Genomic DNA, 25,190 nt, shown 5'->3' on the forward strand with positions numbered 1-25,190 from the left:
GAATGTCCTGCCATGGTTCAAAGGCTAAATCGAAATGTAGATTCTCCTTCGTCAAATTAAATTCCTCTTGTGTTTGGCATGGTATTCCCCTTACTTCCTTCTGTAAACAGAATTGGCTTGACTCTTCTCCTTTTTCCACAGTAACTGTGTGATTCCTTGTTTAGTTTGTGGGAATTGCAAGAGCTCTGATGTTTTTCTGAATTAAACACACCAGATTCGTAGTGATTTCTTCCTCCTTCCTGTTGTTCCTCCCCTCCTCCCAACAGCCACATACAGACTTTTTGGGGGAGTTGTTTGTTTTTATTTTCCCCTAGGAAAAACTCTTCCTCATCAGTCTTCCTGGCAACTTATGGTTCCTCATATACAGAGTGCTTCAGCTGACTTGAAATGTAATGCCAGTGCCGTTTTACCAGCTAAAGGAGTGAGGAAGGCTGGACCGATAGTATAGGGTGCTCTCTTCTAAATCAGCTGTCTTCCCTTCATTTGAGGAGCATGATTCTATAAATTCCTTCCTGATAGGTTTCCATTTTGAAATACAGTCTGTCTGGAATGACATGGCATCTCTGCAAGCATAAAATTCTTACGAAACGCTTAGCACAGAGAACTTGTTATCAAAATACTTGTTTCTTCATTTTTTTTTTGTTAAGGTCACTGTTGTGAAATGGAATGATTAAGAAGTGTTACTCTAGAAGTAGAGAAAAAATATTGGAGATTGCATCTTTTTTTCTGAAAAAAACAGTGCTGTCTTGAGACCCAATTATTCAAAAACAAGTTGTAATGAAAATATACTAAAATCCTCAGCTTTAGCTTGGTTGTATGAAATACTTGGTAGAACTCCAAAGTGGTAAATAACTTGGTTGTTTTCTTTATGGAGTACTAATCTTGTTTGCTTTGGCATCTAAAACCAAAGTCGCAGCTTATTTTTACTTAATATACACTTTTTTTAGAGTATCCCTTCCATGCAGTAATACAGATATTTATTACAGAACCCAGGAGGCCAGGCACAGACCATGGACTTTGCTGTGTTTGGTGGTCCCAGAGGCTGAAAGGAGTGGTGTTCACTTAGGCAATTCTGGTTGACATAATAGTCTTAGTACTGATGCCAAAGTCCTTGTAGACATTGTGGCAAAGTAGTGGTTTCGAGGCAGTGTTTAGAAGGAGCATGAGATAGGTGAGGGTCTCATGTTATCTTGTATGGCTTAAGAAGAAAATAAAGATGCATCTGGTCAAAGGAACAGGTCTGGAAAATTACATTTGATGAGGTGTTCTGTGTAGGTGTGAGCAGCATAGTCAAGGCCAGAGGAAATGCTGCTGTGCTACCAGCAAAAAGAGATCATGTGCCTAGGTGAGTGTTTTTTATCTATCTATGTTGATTAAATTATCTTAATACCAAGTGGAAAAATGGGCAGGATGCAACTCTAGCTTTGGTGTAGAAATCCATCATGAGATGAAGCAAGTTGATGGGAAAGGGGAATGCAAAAAGAGTAGCCTCTCGGCTGTAGCAGATTTTTGAGTTCCTTCAGGAGGGTACTAGAAATGGGTGGAACATGCGGTGACTTGATATGTAGGTGCAGCCATTAGCTAGTCACACGTTTCTCTAAAATGACTGTCATTTAATCACATTTTCTTTCTGTCACCGTTTTTATTGCAATGTGTGGTGGTTAAAATCCAGAAGAAAGTGTAGTAACATCTTAAGTTGCCTGTCCTTTCAATTAATTCCTGTCCTTCTACTTTTTCTTGTGGAGACTGCGTTACAAGCAGTGGTTGTTTCCTTAATGTATGTTTAGGTTTGTTGTGGACGTTTTAGCACTTGCATTTTGAGACAACAATCTAAGATGAGACGAGGTGTCAAAGTGATGCGTTTAGACATGGTGGTTCTTGACGGTACCCAAAACATAGTTCATGTAAACTTGTTTCTGCTCCAGCAGGACACGTCCCTTTGACTACTGCTGTTACTGTGTTCTCTGGGAACTTAGTGAAGTAATGCACATGTGTGTGTTAAGCTGAGATTTGCTTTCAGGGTGGTGGGGTTTTTTTAGGAAACTCAAAACTACAACAAATTAGCAAGTTTTCTGATTGAATTTTCAGATCTGACTGTGTCTGTGAAAGACCCATCAGGTGCTAATATGTAATTCTGGGTTTTCACTGAACAGTTTGCATAGGATACCACAAATTCATTTATGTCTTAGTGTGGCTGTCAACCTCAAACAATTTAGCTATGTTTATAGTTTTATAACGGATTAAGTAACTCCCGTCTGGATTTGAAAATTAAAATTGAAATGCAATTGATCATGATAATAATATAAATAAGGTAACAAAATTACCAGACCTTCCAGGAGGCTTAATCTCTCTTTATGGTTTGCTTGAAACCTGTGAAGCATAAAAGGTGACCCAGCATTGCTCTTCTCCTTCATAATTATTCAAGGTTTTCTTAATTGTTGTGAGACAATCAGAGAATGCCTATGTCAGTAACCCTGATGGAAGTGTTACCTCCAGGCTCTTTGCACGTTGGCTGCTCTCTTTGTAAAGTTCTGAATGCTTCTGCCATGGTGGATGCAACACACCATTCCTGCTTGGGGCATCAATAGTCTAAAGGTGGGTTTTGCAAGTTTGTCTGTGTCTGAAACTATTGGTAATCTAATGGCTGCATTCAAACATGGAACTTGCTCACTAGAAAAGCTTTTTCGTGGATAAACCTGAATGCATTTAAATGTCTGAAAAGAGCAAGGGTTGGGTGGAGTACCATGGGAATTGCCTTTAGCCTTGCTGGATGATAGACAGTTTGTGACAGGCCCCAGGAGGATCTGAGCGTGCCTTAAAAATACTAAAAGAACGTGCCCATATTTAGATTCTTAGTTAGTCTGGTCTTCTGTGATCATTTATCCCTAAAAAGAAACGTGAATTCTAAGTCAGTAAATCATTTACTTGATGTCACTTGTCCACCAAAAGAACTTTGGATATGACTGATTTTGTCAAAGTAGAAGTGTGGTAAAAGATACTTACCTAGACTATTCAGCGTCCTGTCTGGGAGCCACTGCTTTTAGTCATTGGAGTTATATACAGTAGTAGGTACAAAATGCAGTGAAGGAGTGGGCCATTTTATTGCACTTCACTTTTTTGTGTGGTGACAGCATGAGTGTTTTTTCAGATGTTCTTCTTGGAGCTGGTGAGCTTTTTCTGTTCACTCCTTTCGGAAGAAACACCTCAAATGCCTTTATGTAGCTAATGGGGAACAGGATCATGCTTTTCTGTGGTTATAAGCTAAGGTGCTGGCAGTAAAGGTATTTCCCATGGGTAGGCAGAAGGAGAATCTGATGTTCCTGGGTAGAGCTGTACCACTTAAATTGCTCTCTGGACTGGGACGGTTTCCATTGGGAGTCCTTTTTGCGTTTGTGAGGGGCTAAAGTACAGCAAGAGAAATTTTCTTCCCCACTGATTTCCTCATTCCAGTCTACCTGAAGCAGAGAAACCATGGCTCCAAAGCTGTCATTAAGCTTTCTAAGAATACTTTTATTAATTGTAATTGTCTATACAGTATAGTTTGACAATATTAGCAAAGCATGGAGAACACTTCCTACTGCTAGGCTTAAGGTTTTTCTTTTAATGACAAGGTTCTTCACATCTGGCACGGTCTGTCTGCTGCAAACTTCTGAAGTACGAACAGCGATGACCTGGCAAGCAGCACAGCACTGGTAAGAGGATGTTTTGGCCAAGGACTTGCAGCCAAGCTCTTACCTTTTTGCATAAGATTTTCTTTAACGGGAATGCAAAGCAGATGGGATTGTGGTTAAATAATTACTCCTCGACTGAGCGAGTACTGCCCCGAGGAAGGTGCTTATGTAAGGAACATCCCTATCATGCTGCATAAGAACGAGGTGTGCTGAGACCATCATGAGCATGTGTGAGCAATCATCATGCTGGTGCTTTCTCATACTTGACTCTATGGTCCTGTGCTGAAAGGAGTTATTAACTTGAGTTTTACCTTAAACACACCAAAAAACTACAGCAATCTAGCATAAGGAGCAATGGTGCACTTCGAACTGTGCCACGGGTCTTTGGATCTTTAGTCCCAGGCAGCAGGCACTGTCCGTTTGTACCATCGAAGCAGGAATTCTTTGTGGCCAAGTCCCCCTTTCCCATCCAAGCCGTGCATGCTTTCTTTAAACCAAAGGTGTATCAGCTCCTGGGGAAAACTGTAGGTTTTGTAGATTAATACCTGATGGCCAGGTTAATCTTTTTGGGGCACTAGTGTATTTTTCTCTCCTTCAGTTATTCCAGCATACTTCTCACTCAGCTCCATATACAGACCACCCCTGCTGCCTGTAGCAACTTCTGTGTGCTCACAGTAAGATTATTTTCCATTCCTTATGCTGTCAGTGTGTTCGAGCAGAAGTAATAACTCAAGCTTAAGAGATCATCTGCTTTCTCTGGTGTTTGGTACTGTGGTGCCACACAGCAGCAATTGCAGAACCAATCATTCTGGATGTGGTGGTGAGGAGGATCATGCAGATTGAGTTGCTCAGCATAGTCCATCTGCCCTACGCTGTGAAGTGCCATGGAGAAAGTGTTTAGGAAGGGTATGGAAAGCTCTGTAGTCATGCCGTGGGGTGAGCCTGCACAAATAAGCCCACCTTTCTATCAAAGCTAGTTTGAGCACCAAGTTGGTGGTTTGGTTCAGAGTCTTAGATTTAAACATCTCCTCTGCACACTGTCTGTTGCTGCACTGAAGCATGCTCATTGCCCATGGAATACCAGGAGAATTTAGCTGCCAAACACATTAAAAAAAAAAAAAAAAAAAAAAAGAAATCCCTGCAGCTTCTTGCTTTTTGACTACAATTCAGGCATATGGCCATAAGCATACCAAAAGTCATACCTTTGATGCCAAGTGGTCTCCCTGCCAAACCTAAAGCTGGTTCTCAAGAAGATCTTATGAGGTTATGCTTTCAATAGACTGCCAGAAAGCTGAACCTTGGCAAAACTGTGCTTTAATCTGATGATGAGAACGAGATTAGGAAGAACGTTTTAGCCTTGGATAGGCATTATAGCTACAGGTAGACTACATATATTTTCTTCTAGATCTAAATCATAGGTGTTTTTATTTTACCTGTTCTGAAGCAGTCTAAGCTAAATTAAGATTTGGATGTTCTAAAAAATTATTTGATTTTGTGCTTGACTTTGCCCAGCTCCCAGGTTATGGACTATTTGATTTCAGAAGTCTGTGCCTAGGCATTTACTGCTCTACCTTGAGCCTGGTGGTGTGGCTGCAGAGGAAGAAGCCTGAAGAGGGTGGGAGGAGTGCTGCTCCTTCCCCTCTTTCCTGGTGACCTCCGCTTCTGTGGTTGCGTTAAACTCTTTTCCTGCACATTTTGACCTGTGCTATAATCCTATCAGAGAGGGCAATTGCAGTCAGGGACGAAGTATTTTCTGGAAAAGATTCCTCTAAGTCTGCGCATCTGAAACGCTTTTGGCATTCATTGGTAGAAGCTACCTTCTCTCGGGTGTCTTTTTGCTGTGACTCCTCGTGCTCTGTGGTTCAAGCCACCAGGGTCAGTCTTTTCATGCTACTCAGAGTTCCCGTGGAGAAGCTAGATTGCATACAGCACTCTAGGTGGCAAACTAGCTAGCTAACATTTCTTTGCAATCCAAAGAGAATTAAAAACCAAGCAAACAAAACCCCCTGGTAACACTGACTGTATCTATCACTGTCACAACTTTGTAAAGGCAAGTGTGTCTAATCTCACCTACTATCTTTGTCACTGATACCTTTAAGTCAACTTGGAACTGAAGGAAAAACATATTGGTTTTAAAGTAAAAATGAATCTTCTACAAAAGTTACTTCTTGTAGCTTTCTAGAGTGAAATCTAGTTCTACCATTTTGAGTAATGTGGTATATTTTTATTTGTAGCTGGAAATGGTCAAAGTTTTTCAGTAGCCTGAAAAATAGTTTTATGCAAACTATCATTTTTGTATGGGTTTTTTGTGTGTGTGATTTTTGTTTTGTGTTTTTTTTTTCAGAAAATACAAACTTTTTTTCAGGCAGGCTCTAAGAAAAAATTGTAAGGAGAGTGTTGTTTTTTTTTTTTTTTCTTTTTCTGTTTAAAATGACTAGTTTGAGGAAGACAGGCAAGGCTTCAGGAACACAAACCCTACTTGAAGCTTGAAAAAAAATGAAAGCAGTGAATATAAAGCTAAATCTCGGTCAAGTTTGAGTTAATAATAAAAAACAACTTGATAATCCAGAGAAAAGTTTGTTTGTGGGAAAAATGTACCACAAATCTAGTAACTGTGATGACTCCAGGATTTTCTTGTTTTGGTATTAACTCCGAGGATTTGGGGAGAAGGGAGTGTTCTTTCTTTGAGAGTATCTTTTAGATTTCTTTCTGTCTTTTATCGTGTATTTTCAGCAGTGTGGCTTCAGCCAGCCAGTTTCCATGAGGAATATGATTCACTGGGTAATTTATGACATACTTCGGGATGTGCTTTGGACTTCTTTTCCTGTTTGGGAAGAGGGACAAGCTGGATGTTGAGATGTTTTGGAAGCCTTGGCTTTTGTTTCTGTGTCACGGTTTAGTTCTGTTTCACGTCCGCGTGTGTGAGGAAGAGCTCGTGCATTCTGGAGTTCGTGCCCTCCCTCTCCTTATCGCTTCATATTAACTGGTCTCATAAAAGATGTCACCTCTCCCTGCAAGACTTGCCTTTCGTGTATCCTTGGGCAGTTGCAGATACAGCAGTAATAGTGAAGATCTGTTGGATATGCAGATCTTGTGAACCACATCTGTATGTTTTCTTTCACAGAGTGGCTGGAATTTAATGTGGTGCTGGAAATGACCGTGAGATAATGCATCTTTTCCTGAGACAGAGTGGGATGCTTTTCTAACTGTGTTAAGGACTCATGCAATAGCATTGTTCCATGGATGTATAGTATAGGTTTGAACATGCTGACCTGATAGTTTAAAACCAACAAACAAAAACCAAATAAAAATATCTGTACCAGTTGGGAAACACAGCATCATGAACAAGAAAGTGGGAGAGTCTTGGCTAGTAGTATATCTCTTGTAGTGTAGCCCCAAGAGAAATGCTTTAGCAGCATATAAGTGTTCACCCTTTTTTTCCTCTTTTGCTTCTGCTTCAGCTGAGTGTTTGTGAGGTAGAGCTTCTGCGATGGCTGCTGCAGTGGGAAACATAGATTGACTGCAGTTAAGATGCACACGATGTTAAGTGTAGATATTTAGTGATGGACATAAACATGAGTTAAATGGTGAGAATTAGGATCGCTAAGAGTGAGCTTGCAGATGGCCATTTTCAGTCACCCATTGTGGGTTTTTTTTTTTACCTACTGTTATATTTTTAGTTGGTTTTCCTTTATTCCTACCTGAGAATTTTTTATGCTTTCAAGTTAGAGAGCAGCTGCACAAAAGGCTGATTGGGCCCATCTGAGAGGATGGGGCTGGGGGGGAACAGTGGGGGAGAGGTAGGGTGGCACCTCAGAGTGGGTCTCCCACTGAAAAGTGAGAAGTGGAAGGGACTAATTACTGCTTTTAGAATCTCTCCTTTATCTTTTTTAATTTAATCTTGCCATTCAACCAAAACAAGCAGCAGTGGTGGTTCAAACAGCTGCTTCACTTGGGTCTGGTTAAAGATGTTTGCAAAAGCTTACTGCTGGGTCTGAGGCTTATTTGAAATTTTGTAGCTGGACAAATTTACAATATCCTTGTGCTTCACAAGCTGTCTTCTTTGCTAGCATGCTTAAAAACCCCACAGCAAATTTTGTGTCAGAAATAATAATGAAAAGATACATTCCTTGAACATCAAAAGTTATGCTGACACATCAGCTTCTGTATGTGAGTGTGCTTTGTTTTTTTGAGGTGGCTGCATAAGAAGCATTTCTGTAGTAAGTCCCAGTTCAGTGGGATGCTTTGCGTCCTCAAGAGTTAGCTGACTTTGGGTAGAATACAGGGATGTTTAAGATTTCTTTAGACCAGGTAAGGATGGGGGAAGATCATGGAATCATAGAATCATTTGTGTTGGAAGGGACCTTTAAAGATCACCTAGTCCAACCCATCTGCTGTGGGCAGGGAACATCTTCCACTAGACCTGGTTGCTCAAAGCCCTGTCCAACCTGACCTTGAATACTCCCAAGGATGGGGCATTCACAGCTGCTCTGGGCAACCTGTTCTAGTGTCCCACCACCCTCATTGTAAAAAAATTCTTCCTTATGTGCGGTCTAAACCTCCCCTCTTTCAGTTTAAAACCATTGTCCCTTGTCCTGTCACTACAGGCCCTGGTAAAAAAGTCTCTCTCCATCTTTCTTATATGGCCCCTTTAAGTATTAAAAGGTGGAATGAATTAGTTCAAAGCACCTGTTTCCCACACCTTTTAATGGGCAGTTCTCTTCAGGATGTTGTCTAAAGAAGGTGAGCCCTAAAATGGTGACCTGAATATGGCCACACGTTCTTAAACTTTGTCAGTAAAGTTTAAAAAAAAAAAAAAGAAAAAAATCCCAAACTGTGCAGTATTTGACAAGAAGCCAGTGTAACTCCCTTGAAACTGGAGTGGCATGCCTGAGTCAGTGAAGTATGAGCTAAGAATCTGGCAGAAGCCTTTTGCACAAAGGAAGGCTGAGAGAGTCTCTCAGGAAGCCTGTACGCTGCTAAATGTGGCATGTTTGAACATGAGACTGACATCATTGTGAGTTCATAGTAGTGAAAGAACAAAGTATCAGCCACAAATTAGACTGACCTAATTTTTAAGTCACTTCTAAAAACTTAATAGCACAGTGTGTTGCTTGTGCAAGCTGTTTATTTCTATCCCAACCTCTGACTACTTAATTTAAACTACAAGTTAACCCTCTAAGCTGTCGAAGGAGTTGTTCAGGAAGGTGTGTGTGTGTGTGTGTTTGAGGGGTGCTGCAGACTTCCTTCCTTGGCTCTTTTTCCACTCTGACCTCAATCTTCACATAAAGGAAGTGATTAAGGACCACCCATCGTATACCTTTATCCTTCAGGATCAGTTTCCTGGAGGTAAAAACCTCAGGATTGCGTACCAAAACCTAACTCATTCCTATGGGCTGCTCACATGCAGACTCGAAGTCTGTCTGAAAATTATCAGAGCACTTGCCAGCGGTATTGACAGGGATTTATGTATAATCAGTAAGTTATTGTAAAGCTAATTAGTATTATTTATTGATGTATCCATGATCATTGACAAATAACTGGTGCTTCTTCCCTTGCTGAATACCTAAGAAGTACAATGATCTTGCAGTTTGCAGATGATATACTTCTTTCCAAGTATTTTAGTTGGCTCCGCATACACTGAATTTGATCCCTTCTGTTGATATATTACTTCAGTTATTGCAAAAGTAAGTATATTGAACTCTCCTAACTTGGGATTACTTTGACAACAATCAGTGCCTTTTTGGTCACTTTTTAAAGGACTGTGTAAAACAGAGCACCTCTACAAATTCTGGAGAAATATAAAATCTTGTTCATAGGTTTGTACGGAGCTGTGCATACGTGTAAGCGCACTTCAAACAGGAAAATGCAAATGTAATTTAAGGGAATATGTTTTGTTTCTTTTTGCTGTTCAAAATCCTGTTAGAAGCCCAGCAAGGCTGCTACAAAACATTTCTTGTTGACCCTGGTCTTTGACTAAGGTGCGTATGAGATAACAACAATGTAATTTACTCCCTCGGTTTGGCATTGCATGCTTTTGCTCTTCAAAATTTAAAAAATCCTGGTCCCTTTTAATTCTTGCAAACTAGATGTAATGGCAGTCACATTTTGTCAGTTGTTCTTAAGGGGGATTAACATATTTTGTGGTTATGTCACTCTTCCTCTACTTAAATGGTAATGTTTATAGTGATGTAAGAGGCACAGCTGGGGAATGGAAGTCACCCTCTGCTCTCTCCTTCTGTTGTAAAGATATATATGGCTTCTCTTTTCAGCCATGTAGTTACCATGCTAGAAATGTAGCTTTGGCACTGCTGCAGGTTCTTGTATAACATGATTCAAATTAAAAGAAATGCTTGGGATCCCTTGGGAAAGACGTACCAGGGCACATTACCTGGAGTGTAGCTCAGTGAGATACCACGACTTCTGCTATTGTTCCTGAATTGAGGCCCTGTTGGTACCATCTTGTCAATTAAATTAAAATTTGAAAGCAATTGTAATAAGCAGGCCATGAGAGTTACCTTTGTGGGTACAAATTAGGTATGAAAATATGTTCTGTTCCCAATGTGTGAGCCATCAGGAGTCTTACACCGTGGTGAGAGATTTGAGTCCCAGTCGTCTGGATCTAGGAGTTTGTTAATTTATTTTCTGGGCCTCATCTGCAATTCCACAGTCACTCCGTGTCGTAGCCCAAACCCCTTCCTACTCTGCACAGCCTAGAACAGGAGACCCCTTAACAGGATTAAGCAATTGTTTCATTTCTGGGAGCACCTAACAACTGGAATTATTCCACCACACTAATTGGGAGCCATTGCTGTACACCGTATACCTCTGCATTTCCTTCTCTACCACCACCTCAAGATGATCGGGCTGTACCGTGTTTGTAGACTCGTGTTTTCCACCATCTATTCTGTTTCCTTGCCATGTAAATGTTGTTTAAGGAGAAACACAATTAAACTTAACTGCTTTAATGAGTACGACTGAGCTTACATACATGTAATGTGGATGTTTTATTGGGCCCAGCATCCCTTCTGAAGGTGCTTCTGTGTGCTTTTGCCACTGTGTAGCATACACGGCTTACAATATTAATTTTGTTTTGAGCATGCACAGGGTTTTTTAAATAAATGCATATTAGGTTGTTTTTTTTAACTTCTAGATGTTTCTCTGTACAGATGACAGGACATGCATGCCACGCAGTGCAGCGCTGTATTTTGAGACACAAGCAGGAAGAAACAAAGTATTAATGTTGACAGTTTAAAAAAAAATAAAAAAAAAAAAAAAGAAATTCCTTCCAAACTTTCTCATGCCCTGATGTGAAGGGGTTGAATGTGCATGTTGCCTTCCAGGAGCACTGGTGTAATTTCCTCAAATGGGTGAAAGACCAGAACATTTTAACCCACAGCGTACCATGGAAGCAGTTTACACGTCTCTGTTCTTAAAGGAGATTGACTCACTGTGATCTTTAGTCATTCGATTTAATTTAACAGAAGAGTCATTAAAAAGTCTGTTGCAAGAAATTCACCCCTGCCTTGCCCAGAAGCTATTCTGATTTATTTCCCTAATAACATTACCATCATTATCCTCTGCCTTTAATCCGTCCTGGTTTTTTGTATGAAGACTTCAGATCCACCTTCTGTTTTCATCTTACAGTGACCACAAAGCAGATCAGAGTTGCATTTTTTTTTTTTTAAATTTTGTCTCCTTATTTGCAGGCCCATGCTATTTGAATGTCTCCCTCTTAAAGTCTCTCACTAGGCAAAAGGCCTTAACCTTAAAGGCGAACCATTATCTGAAGGCTCTGAGGTCCCGTCTTACCTTCTTTCATGGGAAGCTTTTTAAAGAAGTAGCATGGACTATTACAACTGCTGTGCTTGATGTTTATATAGCACTACTCTTCAGAGCGCTCCTCCTCCTCCTTTTGATCTGTTTCTCAGCAAAAAAATGACCATGTAAAATACCAAAGTCACTATTCGCGTTGGTCTGCAGAGCTGCAGAACATGGTCAGTCGGTTTGGGATGTGCGGATTGTGTAGTAGATGGAAACCTCGGTGTCCTGAAAGGGGCTGCTGTAAAGCAGTCTTGTTCTACAAAGAGTAAGGAGATGCTGGAATTTCAACAGCTTGACAATTTATGTAGTTCAATCCTTTAGGATTTTCCCTTCTTGCACTTCATGTCTTTGAATCAAATGCTAAAATACAGTTGCTGATAGACTGGCAGGCATGGACTTTGCCAGTTGTTACAACTAAATGATGAATCTTCACCGTTCGGTGTACAGGACCCAAATAGCACTCGTGATGTGTTTTGCAAGGATAGGCAGCTGTCCTCTGGTTTTCATTCGGTTTGTGAATTCTTACATTACATGCTGTGGCTTTGGGTTGGATCTCTTCAGACTCGGATTACATAGATAAATAAAATATTTTATAACTTTCTGTAAATTTTATAAATTTTATGCCAGATACTTCATACAAGATTAGATTTTTTAGGAAAGGACAGGATTAAACTTTTAGGAAAGGAGAGGTGGGGACTGAGGTCCTTAGAAGGATGCTGTCACGCTTGACTGTTCCGTCCCTCCCTGGCTTCTCGCTTGCTTGATGCACCACAACTCTGTAGCTGTGGGAGGAACGCTGTGTGACCTGACGGGTTGGGTTCGTTTAGCTGCAGTTTAGGGAAGGCCCTGAGCAAGAGAGGAGGAAAAAAAGGCTTCCATTTTTAAATCTGGAAAATAGAAAAAGGTATTTAAATAAGGCCTGGAGGACTTCTTATTTGCCAGAAGTAAGTAAAAAGGCAAGTTTATATCCTTTTGTAATTCACCCTAATTGAAAGGATGTATATTTCTTTTCCTAAAGTCAGCAGAAAAATTCTGGCCTCTTAATGATGAAAGACTTTTTTTAAAAAACTTTCTCCTAAGCACAAATAGCTGAAGTTTCCACTTTAAACTTGGGTGGCTCATTCATATTTCACTTAATGGTAATACGGTGTCCTCTCTCTCCCTCCCCCTTCTTACCACCAAGGCTAAGAAGGAGAAGGGAAGGTATAAAATGTTTCTGAAAATTACAGGAAATGTCTGTTCCTTTAACAGCATTGCCAGGGAATTTCCAAATGCACTTAATGCTTATGGCTAAACTTGCAGCAGCTTAGTATTCAATCATGAGTGGATCCTGTTCTAAAATGTGACACCTCCTTCCAGTAAACTATGTTGAAATTGAGTATATGCTTTGTTTCTCATCTGCTCTTCAGCAGAATTCATTGCGCCCAATGGTGAAATGAGGGCTCTTGGGGCTGCTTTAAACTCCTGATTTACTTCTGTTCATTGAAGTGGGAAAAATAGTATATGGTTTCCTGAGGTAGTAGCTAGTTTATTTGTAAGGACTTTGGAGAGGCATGAATGGCAGGTACTAGTGAATGTGAAGACTACCTGGCAGTTTTCAGAGAGACTTCTGAAACTGCATGTGAAGCACTAAGGAACAAGAAGGGAGATGCTTTTTGTCCCAGTACTTTGTTTCTTTGGACTGTCAGTGGTCCCTGATCATAGGGTCTTTTGTCCAGGCAAAGCCTAATCAGTATTAAGCACTAGATTAGTTTTGATTTCCAGAGATGAGATTAGAAAAGGGAATAGGGACAAATACGATGAGTAGGATGAGCTTTCTCTTCATTCTCCATTGCCTTCTGCTGGGCTTATGCTGCTGGACTGGGGGAGGGAGCAAAGGAGATCTGCAGAGCCTCTTCCTGGGGCTCAAAAGGGTATTGGCCAGCCAGAGCAGGCAGGGGAAGAAATGAAGCTGGCACAGGCTTCGACAGATCTTCTCGTCCACCTCTCTGCCCTGCTGCTGTCACGTATGTACACCAATGTGCTAAAGATGGACAAGTGAGAGGATCTCCAGCCTGGGACCTCTCAGGGACAAACACACAGGTCCCAGTCAAGGTGTCTGTCCCAGCGAGCAGAGCGTAGTCTGGGTAGCAAAATGTTTCACTGTCTGGAGGGCTCTAGACCCATGTTCTAATGTTGCTGTTTGCAGGGTTTTTAGGGCAGTTGCCTAAAGACACCAAGGTGATTCTTGTAGCTCCTTTCCTCGCAAGATGACCTGGATTTTGAGTCTGTTCACCGACTGTCATAACGTGCTCAGCCCTCTGCTGCGGCGGCTCTTCATGGTTGTCACATCACTTACTACGTGGTTTGGAGCCACTCCTGGATTTCATAATAAGGCAGTGCTTGGCAATGATTTATTATCATGGTTTATGTTACAGTGATTAAGTGGAGCTGTCATCTCTTGATAGCGATGATTTGAATCTTGTTTTTAGCTGCCCAGGAAACGGTTTGGAATTGACACTAATGTGTTTATTTTTACTTCCTCGTGTGAAGGTTATAATTTAATTTGTTCATGTAGGAACAGCAGGTGCTTTGTACAGAGGTTGTACAGGTATGACTCTACGTAATGATTGGTGACATCAGTGTTACCAGTTTCTAGTGTTGGCATTTTTAGCGTGCGGGGAGGTGGGATTAATTACCCAAGATGTTCTGTTTCGTTAGTCTTTGTCCATGCAAAATCAGACTGTAATCAGACTGACTTACGGCAATCTGCTATATTAATATATACCGAACAAGAATTTGTGAATTTGAATTCACGCAAATGCATCACCCGTGAATGCTAGTTACATATTAGTTTTCTAGCGGGGAGATGTGTCAAATTGTTTCGAAGTCTACTGTTGGTTGGGTTGTTTTGTTTGGTTGGACTTTTTTTAAGAATCTCCAACTTTTTTCTTTTTTCTTTTTAAAGATAGTGGAGACATTTGTTGTGTTTTTTTTCTTTGCTTTTAGAAAATCCATATAACATAACCTTCTATGTCAGACTCTTTCCATTTAAATGAATGCTAGCATTTAAAGGTCTCTTCTCACCTAGGTTTGCATGCATTTGGGGGAGTTTTACAGCAAATGACTACACTGAAATGTGAAATCCATTTTCTGATTTTTTTTTTACTTGTAATAAGGGTTTTTTAAAAATTTATTTTCTATGTTTAGGTATTTCGGTTTGCTGGCCTTTGTATGTGGACCACCCTCTGTCGTCCTGTTCAGCCCATTTAGATTTTGACTTAAATGTAGGTGAGTAATTGCTTTTGACATGAAACAATAATGAATTCATATAAAAGTACTCCAGAATTTTCAGTTGCTTTGACTTGGAAGTCATACAGGAAGAATCATCTTTTAAAAGTCCAGTGAAACTTTTCTTGGTTGCCTAGTGTCCCAGGCAATAGGAAATTAAAAATGTTATGTATTATAGGATTTGTTTGGAGTGGATTAGGTAAGCTTTCATTCTGGGTGGCCCAAAACTATATGCTGTGAACCTACAATGAAAAAGTATTTTGAAATGGAAAGAGCTTCTTGATTGTATGGGTGGAGAAGGGAGTCCCCAAATAAAGTCTCCAAGCGGTTGAATAGAGTGATGTAATGCATCAACAGCATGTTCAGACACTTCCCATGAGCTCACATTCTGTCAGTCAGGTTTCCCTGCTGTAGCACATAATAAACATTTATTATTCCACAGTGTATGTCAAAGAGGTTGGCTTCTTGGTAAAGGCAAGTGATGATAATCTGGCTTATTGCTTAGAGCGGGTGATGGTACATGGATGATATTTGCAAGAACACTGCACATATTTGAGGGCTATGTTGAGTAGGTCAGCAAATTGTGGTGTTTTGGTGGTGTGGTTTTTTGGTTTTGTTTTGGTAGTAGAACACATTATGTTATTTCAAATACCACTATTTGTATGAAAAGCAATATATTGCTGTTATCTAAACAGAAGGTCCATTCATCTTGCTTAGCCCAGCCATCTTACAGTGCTGGTGGTAAAAATGTCACTGACCAGTAGGTGTAGAAATAGAGCAAGCTTAAAAAAATAAACTGGAGGTGTTTTATGCAGGTTATTCATGGGAAGTTGATTTCCTTTCTGACTCTGTCTCTCCATGTCTTAGTTTTCAGTTTAATGAGCACGATGAAGTGGGGTGACTTTTCTTTAGAACTAGTAATCAAAACTGAGTAATTAGTCAAGTAGGATGAAGGATAATGGAGTACTGAACAGAAAATTCTCCTTCATCTCTTTTTTTTTTTTAATGGATTATACTTGCCTTTCTCACGAATGTACAGTGTGTAATCTAAAATTCATGTGGCTGCTGTTTCTACAAGGAAGAGAAAATTAACAGTATTTCATTTTGACTGCATATATAGATCTAAAGTACAGATGTACAGAAAGTAGGAGAGGAGGGAGCAGCCATTCTGATTATACAGGTAAGAAAAGGAAAGCAGGGTGAAATTCTTAAAGCTGCTTCTCTTTTATGAACGTGGTACATAAGTGACATTTAAAAAAAAAAAAATCTATGTGTTTCTATTTGAGTGAATTCCTTGAAGCTCTCCAGTCTTGCACCAAAGTGGAGTATGCTCGGGAGGTCCATGTTCCTCAACCCCCCTATCAACGTGAGGAAATGATGTGCTTATGAGATGATGACACTTGCTTGAGTCATCTTAAAAGCCAAAAGACACCCTTGTTCCCCTCAGTTGAGGGACGTGAGCTCTTGTTAATACATCTCTTCTTTTAAATCACAAGCATTTGTAATCTCACTCCTGAGTGGTCTGCGCAATGGCAGGCAAGAGGTAGGCTTCTTGTAACCTGTTACATTTTTCTTCCTAGGCTTTACACTTTGTTACGCAGTTGTCGATCTCTGGAATTTATTGGCTTGTTTGCTGAATTCAGAAGTGTAGCCATTCCTCACTTTCACTAGAAATCTTATTTCCCTTGTGCTTCATAGACACTTTGTGTTTCTTACCACTGATGAATAGCAACTTGAACAAGGATCAGCCCTCTCTCTCCTTGATTGTCACTCAGTCTCTAGTAGCATTGGTTACAAGCATCTGTCCATAACAACTTTTATTTCCATCTTCCTGAGGCTGGTGAGGGAATGCTGTGGCTGTCATAGATGTTGGGGCAGGGAGGTAAACAGCTCGCAGGAGTGGGAATTCACCTGGTGATCCCTAGATCAGGAGTTCCTCTCTGATGCAGGAGTTTGTGTAGGCTTGTTTGTTGAGTATCCCATGTGGCTGTGGTGGTAGGGAGCAGCAGCTATTGAACCACTGGCAGCTCCCAGCTCAGTAACGCTGAAGCCAAATACTCCTCTGAAAAGAACTGATGTGCCAGCAGTGGCATGCGTCCTGCAGTTTAGGAACTCCTACCTTGGTGTTTTGATTCAGCTTTTGGGTTTCTTTTTTTTTTTGCTGGTGTCCATCCTGAGAAAGTGAAAGGCAGTTTGTAGGGGAAGATAGTGTTTTTCCTTATATGTGCATGTGTTTGACTCTAGAAAGTGGAAAAATACATGGTTTTGAAAATCAGCTAAAGTGTCTCAGGCCGAGTATGCAAAAGCCGCCCTTGAGAACGTTCTGATGTTCAGGCGCCGTAAAGTTATTTTGTTGGCGTTTTGCCGTGCAGCAGTAATGTATGTGAGAGCATTGCTGTAGGCACCTGACAAAGCAGGCATTAGTGACGTCGGGAACAAAATTGCTGAGCATTTATGACACTAAGGTTCAACTTCAAGGTTATCTTCTAATGTGAGGTAGAAGTCTTTCAGAGATTGTAGCAAGGCTTCTAGAAGCTCTCTGCCAGTTCCTTAACCAAGGTAGAATTAGAGTGTCATTCTGAGAGGTTTCTAAAATATATTCTTGCTGCATCTACATCTTTAAAAATAGTTGCTATCATACAAGATGAAGCCTGAGATAACTCAAACAAGTGTCCTGCTGTAATGTGAGGGAATTGCTTGGAGTCAAAGTGGTAGAAGTAGAAATTAAGAGTGGATACAAAATGTGGGTTACTTTGACTGAAGAATCAAACACACAACTTAAGTGCCAAATTTCCATTGTGGAACAGATCTTTAGTTTTACAGTGAGTTAAAAGTTTAATTTTCTTCTTTAAAATAAGAGGTAACAAGCAGTGCCACATGTTGCAGTCTGTCTACAAGGAGGAAGAAGCCATGCAGTATTACCAGTGTGTATGTGAGTGACTTCATGCAGTATTCTCATAGCTCGATTACGGCTCACTTTTCCGTAATCCTGATTTCAGTGTAGAACATCCTGTGACTAAGATGGTTTCCTAGCTTGAAGATCAGCAACATAATGGCCTATTTAGGGCAAAGCATAATATTGCATCATTTTATTAGACACTATAGTGTCAATACATACCATTGCAATCTAAGTCACAAAGAGCGCAGCAGAAAGAGAACAGTCAAGAAATGGAATTTTGCCTTTTTACAAACTATGATTAGAAATGAATCAGATACCTCAACACCTCATAGTAGCTGAATGGTAAGAGCAGTCACCAGGAAGGGGGGAGGAAAGCTCTAGTGTTTACCTAAAGCAGGAGTATGCCAGTTTCTCTTGTTTAGATAAGTCACAAGGAAGAGTCCCAAAGTATGATAGTACCAGAAACAGAGAGAATTAAAACAAAAACCTGTAATTTGACAAAAATGTTGTTCCTCCCCTGCCCAATGGAGCTGTTCCTGTTGAAATAGGATTTCAATCACAATGACTTGAGGTGACATTACTGTTAAGTTTATAGCTTTCAAGCCACAGGCAGAATGCTTTCAGAAACTTAACACATAGCTATACATCAGGGTAATAGTGTTATTTAAAAGGATTCTTGTCTGGCAGCCCACTTGTCTTATGTTCTTTACCTGCTTTTCACCCAGTCACCATATATGACTGGTTTGAGTTCTTTTTAATGTTCTTCTGAAACAAACTTCTATCATATGAGAGTGAAGGCTGAGTCAGTGAGCAGTAAGCATTTAGAAGGTAAGAAATATACCCAAACTGAAGGTTGCAAATTAAAGCTTACATATTTTTAACAGCCTCTGTTTTAGAGTTCTGTAGTTTCTCAGCTGCTTTATTTTCCTGTTATTACTTGGACTTTAAGTCAGCAATTTACCCATCAAAACAAACTGTCTAGTTCACGAACAAACTGTCTAGCTCACAAAAGAGCTAGAGCCAATTCCCACTAGAGCCAGTGGAAAAGTTTTCATTGAGTTCAGTGGGTTTGGTATCTGGCAGCCTTTGTTATGAATAAAAGAGAATCAAAATTCGTGACAGGACATGTTAAGAGAAATAAAAAAATAAAAGAATAATACTCTTTTCTCTCTAAAAAAAAATGGACACAACTATCAAGTTTCACTTTTTTCCCCATTTGCATAATGGCATAGTCTTTTGATACCTTCCAGCCTGTCTACAGAGAGCCTGAGGCCAGTATATAATAACTGCTCTTTGAGAGGGAGCAAACCTGCCAACCAGGTTGCAAAGATAGGGTTTGGGTTTTTTTAATAGGTTTAATTAAGGCTTGGTATAGTAATTTTTCCAATAATTTTTGTAGTATAGAGCAATATGTAATATAGAGCAATGTTTCACTGTTATACACTTCCATTTATCTGGACAAGCTTAAAAGCACTGGCTCTATAGGAGTAGAGTTGGGGCAAATAGAAAATCACATTTTGTCAACTAGTGGCTGTTTGTGTGAAACCTGGTGTTTATCTCATATTCCTACATGAAACTCTCATGAAGTAAGTTTCTTTCAGTTTTCTTTTTTAGGTTGTTAAAGTGAAGTTTGTACTTTTTTTCAGAATTGAATTTATTTAAGATTTTGTATATTTAGAATTGCATAATATATCTAACGAGTAAAACATCTGCTGACCTGTGATTTCCCATTGCTAAGCACAACTGACCTGTTGCTCTAACAGGACTTTTAATAAACTATCTTTAAATCAGTTTGCGTTCATGACTTCTCTTGCAATTAAGATATACAAGAAACTTTACAAACTGAAGCATGTAAAATTATTTTTAAGTAAAATGCAAGCTTTCCAGCTGAACCTGTTAAACTGAGGATGTAAAATTACTTTTTCTTTTTAATATATAAAATTTTCATCCCCATATGTACCTGTGTGTGCATTAAGAATCCAGGAAAACATATCCTCATAACTTCTTCTGTTTACAAATGTTTAGCTGCCTCAAGAGTGCCAATCAATTGGATTTTTATTTTCTTCATCTGTCCACTTCGGTTTTGTGACAGTTGTGTTGCTTTACTTTGTCCCAGCCAGCAGAAAGCAGAGGTAGAAAGGCTGCTTAGGTCACAGGCTGGGTGGCATGGGCCAGAACCGACCTAAGACTCCCTTGAAGGTACACTTTGCTTCATGCAAGAGGTGTTGCATGGTTTTGTGACCTAAAATCGCTTCCCCAGACAGGAAAAGGGAATGCGATGGTGTGAGACACACAAACTGGAGAAATGTGGTTTCTTGCTGAGCTGGCTTTATTCTGCGCCAATTTGAGCCCAGATTGCTCGTTTCCAAACAGTCTGCCATACTACTGAGGTGAGGAACTCTGCCAGGCTTGTCCTTTCATGTACGGCTCTAGCCTGTGAGCTCCACCACCTTGATTGGAGAAGTCACCACCCTCAGCTGTCTACTCTTGCTGGAGTTGATTACTGAGGCAGCTGAAGGTGTGGCATGTGTTTCCTCTGGAGTTGTTGTTTGCAGCCTTACATAGACGGCTGTCTCTGTAAATATCCATGATTGCTCTAAAAGACCAAGTTTGAACTGTGGGAGCAAAGCAGGTTGACTCACGTTTTCTGTTGCATGTATAGCTGCAGCACTATATACAGTAAAATGCAGCTAAATCCCTTATGGATGAAGCCCTGTGGTGGCTCCTTTCTGAGGAGTGTTCCTACAGCAGCTTGTTCCATCAAAGTGTATTTTGGGAGGCTCTAAAAAGCCTGAGGACAACTGTGAGGCAGTCAAACAGATGGTGAAACATTTCAGGTGATTTATTTACTGCTCTGCTGCTGCTGCTGTGTAGGCTGATGCGGTTCAGATGCTGTTGGGATCTAATTTTGCAAAAGTATAGTTTGCTTCAGATATTATTTATCATGTGTTAAAAGTGTCATGTACCTCACGTAACTGTCCCACCTGCTCCAGAAGGGCCAGAGACAGTGCACCCTGCTTTACTTTTCAGTAGTGTATTCACGGGGCCTCTGTTCCGTGTCTGGTGATTAATTCAAATAAATGCTTGTGTGCTGATGTAGCATCTTCTTGTCCTGGTTTCTCTTTAACCATGCTCTTAAAGGAGAGAGGTGGATGTAAGTTTTGTCCTTTCTTTTGTATAGTTGCAGTTCCCTGACTTGCAGTGCTGGTTTGTGAAATGCTTTCCAAAGCATTAAACTTTAAAAACGTATCTCAACAAATTTTACAACTTCTTACTAGGTGGTGAAGTGCTGAAACGCATCTAATTAGTTTTGCTATTGAAAGGAATATCATGATTTAGGGCAGTATCTCTTTATTGTATTCTAACAAAGTCTTGTGAAGAGGCAGAGCTAGTGGCAGGGAAAGTCTGCAATTAAGACAGGGTACATTGCCTGAAATAAAAGATAATTGTCCAGGCAAGATCATTGGAATAGATTCAGAGGCTGTAGTTGCAAATACTCTCTCTAGGTGTTTGGCATATACAGCAGAGAGGGGAACTTCTCAGGAGGGTATTTATTACATGGTACAGACCACTGTGCAGTTATCCTCAAAGCTGAATGTTTTGTTCTGCAAATGTTCATGGCCTCATCTGGTTTATGGGTTTTGTTTTGTTTTTTTTATCTTCCCCTTCTTACAGGCTCTTAGTCCAATGTAAAGCTGATGGGTGGGAGCAAGGTAAAGAATGATGTAACGCAGTGGCAGCCAGAAAGCATCTTTTGTTTGAATTGTGAAATGGCTACTCCATAGTCATCTCGCGATGAATCAGATGTGAGGGGCTGCTTTGTGGAATGAACCCTTTATAACGGCACATCAACTGGAAGCAGGAGGAGACATTCAGTTGAAGAGCTCTTTCTGAAAATGGATTTAACTTTTCTTTTGCCAGTCACTACCAGCATGACCTCATACACTTCTAGTACAATGGTGTGGCTAAGCCTTTGAGTACACAGCCATTACATCATCGCAGCAAATTAGAGAGGGAGGTGGTGAAAGAGGCCTTATTGTTGTCATGGCCGATGAGATGATCAGGACTCAACTCATTGTCGCCGAGAAGTTGGTGGCTTTGCTGGAGAGTGGTACAGAAAAATTGCTGCTGATTGATAGCCGCCCCTTTGTGGAATACAATACGTCCCACATCTTGGATGCCATCAACATCAACTGCTCCAAGCTTATGAAGCGGAGGCTGCAGCAGGACAAAGTTTTGATTACAGAGCTCATTCAGCATTCAGCAAAACACAAGGTAGGGGTCATTTTCCTGTTCTTCCTTGTATTTGTTTAAAGGAGTGCCTGAAAGGCAACTTGTAATAATTTTTCTTTAGGTATTTCATTTTAAAAAAATAAAAATTGGGGGACTGAGTTTTGCTGAGCTCTTACCTGATTTAAGAGGCTATCAGTTACTACTAAGTTTATCTTTGGGATTCTTTGTAGCCTGCTCTCCCCTAAGTGACAGAGTAATGGGGAGGGATTTAGACATTACTTAGAAAAAATGTTCTCAGGGTTCTTATGTGTCCTGCAAAGCACAGTTCCTTAAATGTATGTAATTAAGGCAGGAAACATTCTCATTCTAAACTTCGAAGAATTCTTTGGGGTCTGTGGTGGCGGGGATTGCTTAACAAGTGGTCGTACAGTTTGCAAAGAAACTGTAGCTCTGCCAATCCTGGCTCCTACTTGCTGTTTAAAATACTTGTTGTGTGAGTAGTTTGGGTTTTTGGTTACTTGTTTTGTTTTTTTTTCTAAATAGTGTTACTAGCAAAAAGAAAAGAGCTAAGCTATTTAAACTTAATGTGTATCTATGTGTGTGTTTTTTTTTTTTTTAATCCATTGGTATTTGTTTCAAATGTTTTGGTTATAAAAGTAATCTATTACATTCTTCCTTTGACATGTTAAAAACTGAAGTCTTTTATTATCATTATTATTATTACTACTATCTAAAGCATATTTTAGACATAAAGTTGTATAGATGGCTAAAAATGTGTGTGGTTTTAGGCAGCTTAAGGTCTTTTTACTGTTTATATGCAAAAAACCCAGAAGCAGAAACTAAGGCAGGGCCTTCTTTTAGAAAGCGTAGTTTTTAAACAAACCAACCAACCTAGCTGAAGGTAAAGCATTTTGCAAGTGATGTACAATTACCTAATGGTAGGAATTTACAGAGTATGCTTCAACTTGGAGCAAGAAATCAGATTTAATTCTTTTAAGAGTTTGTAAATTATCAGACATATTTAGTATAAAATAAAAACTGGTTTGTGTACAGCTACTTAGAAGTAGATATATCTGAACTGCTGCATAGCATATATGTGGGAACCCTGGTGCAGGTGATAATGTGGTGCTTTTAATCATCTTCCTCCTTCCTATCTTATTCTGAATTACTTGTGTTTCAGATTGAAATTGATTGCAAGCAGGAAGTGGTGGTGTATGACCAAGGCTCTAAAGATGTGACCTCTCTCTCATCTGACTGCTTTCTTACTGTGCTTCTGGGCAAACTGGAGAAGAATTTCAGCTCTGTATATCTGCTCTCAGGTATGATGTACCAAGAAAAAAAAACAAAACACTCGAATAAGGAGAAGAAAGGAAATGCTGTCATTATCGCTGATGTGAACACAATTTTGCAACAGTGCTGGTATAAACTTAAGTTATAGCATAGCTTTTTCTGTTGTTCTTTATGCATATAGTGATGCTCGTAATACATATAATGCTTAGAAATTTAATCTTACAGGGGATATATTACACTTTTAGTGCTCCGTAAATGGAAATTGATCAATACAGGGTTTTTTAGATGCGTATGTCTGCTATTTTAGGGTCAAAAATAGTGAAAGAAATGTCCTTCCCTGGCCTTCTAAGTATTGTATGTGCTAGGAGGAAAATCCCTTCCTTGCTGAATTGGTAATTACTACAATAAGAACAAGGGAAATGATCTCCCAGAATTACGGAGATTATTTTGTGTGACTCCTTAAGCATTAGTACTCTATTTAGGTCTTCTCCCTCATCCACACCTTTTTTTTTTTGCCTTTCTCTCTTTTTTTTTTTTTTTTTAAATCCTAGGTCAAAGCATCCCTAGAAATTCAAGCCCTTGTAATACAGGATTTGTTGGTGTTAACATGTGTTTGTGTTGTTATTTCTGTCATGGAACAGTAGACCCAGTGTTCACAAGAAGGAACAAGGAGGGACATGAAGTAGATCCAGGGCTGAAAGAAGGGGATAATGAATACAAATAGGAAATCCGTTGCAGTGACTCTATCAGTGATCTAATGACGTGTATACATAGTGTCTGAAATGTTAAAACCACCATCAGTGACTGAATAATGATGAGAAAAAGGGAAAGAACTCCAGAGAGGTGCTTTGTCTTAGCAAGAAGGTTTCACTGAGGTTTGTAGGGAGGTGGTTGTGTTACTGAGAGAACTTTTCCCAAACTATTTTGAAAGTGAATACAGAGAAAACTAATAATTTCTGCACTTGGGCAGGTGCATTTGGTGCTTATGTGATCTGTACTTAGAGAAAACTTAGTAGGGTTTTGCTTTAGCTATGTTTGGTGCTTCTGTTTTCTTTGCTCTCTTGGTAAGAATTACACCTGTGGGTTGTGGGCTACAATATTAGATTAAGTAACTCTTCTTCCATATGAGCCACCAAGTAAATGTGTGGTGTCTAAGCACAGTAAATGCTTAATGTAAGATCCCTGAAATATGTGCTTAATACTCCCTTAAATTTAAAACTGTTATTTAAAAAATAGGCCAGTCTAGAAGCACTTAATGCCTCAAGAAATCCTTTTATTGTTTGACTACCCAACTCTGCTTATCTGTCCTGAGATTTTTTTAATAACCAGAAGCATATTACAGCTTCATGCAGCAGTACAGACTATTTGCAACTTAATTTCCGTGGTGGAAAGACACACAGCTATCTAGTGACTAAGAATTAGACCTCATGGCAGGGGAGGAGTTGGCTTTATTAAGGAGCCCCACCAAGCAAAGGACAGTATCATAAAACTTCCCTTCCTTCTACTGGCCCTCTAGATTACTTGCATGAGATGTGGCTTGATCTTCTTTTTCCTCTGCTGGACCCCATAAAGGAGGTGGTCAGAGTGTCTCCATCCTCAGACTTGCCTGTGGCTCCTGTAGGAATGGACAGTACCAGGGAGGGAGTGTTCAGCACCCCAGTGCATAGTCTGGACAAACACCAGTTATGTATATCTTAATGATACTATGAGAAATTGCTTTGTTTTTGTTTGGTTGTGTGTTTTTTTTTTATTTTTATTTCTAGCACGTGGTAGTTGGTAACTACTGATCTGTTACAGGTAAGTGCTTATTTCAGGAAATATACTCAACTCAGATGAATTGGTAGTAAAGTAATTAACATTAACTCTATTCCTTCAGCTCTCTAGCGTTTCCTTCTTTTATAATGAGTTTGCTCTGATTTTAATCCTTACATAAGAAAATAGTTTTCACAGTCCTTTTTTTTTTTCTTACATTTATGAAAAAGCTAGCTACTTAAGAAACACAC

General features: G+C 39.8%; 1 protein-coding gene across 1 annotated transcript in view; it reads left to right on the forward strand.

The window, feature by feature from the left end:
* DUSP16 (dual specificity phosphatase 16) overlaps positions 1 to 25,190 on the forward strand; it is a 68,890-nt gene that overhangs the window by 14,937 nt on the left and 28,763 nt on the right. The window contains 3 exon segments of the mRNA XM_068401439.1: positions 14,685 to 14,761; positions 21,340 to 21,939; positions 23,078 to 23,216. Of these exon segments, the coding sequence (XP_068257540.1) occupies positions 21,709 to 21,939; positions 23,078 to 23,216 (370 nt within the window). The 5' untranslated portion in view covers positions 14,685 to 14,761; positions 21,340 to 21,708.

The sequence above is a fragment of the Nyctibius grandis genome, chromosome 5 (assembly GCF_013368605.1).
Source record: "Nyctibius grandis isolate bNycGra1 chromosome 5, bNycGra1.pri, whole genome shotgun sequence".
In the NCBI taxonomy this organism is placed as follows: Eukaryota; Metazoa; Chordata; class Aves; order Nyctibiiformes; family Nyctibiidae; genus Nyctibius; species Nyctibius grandis.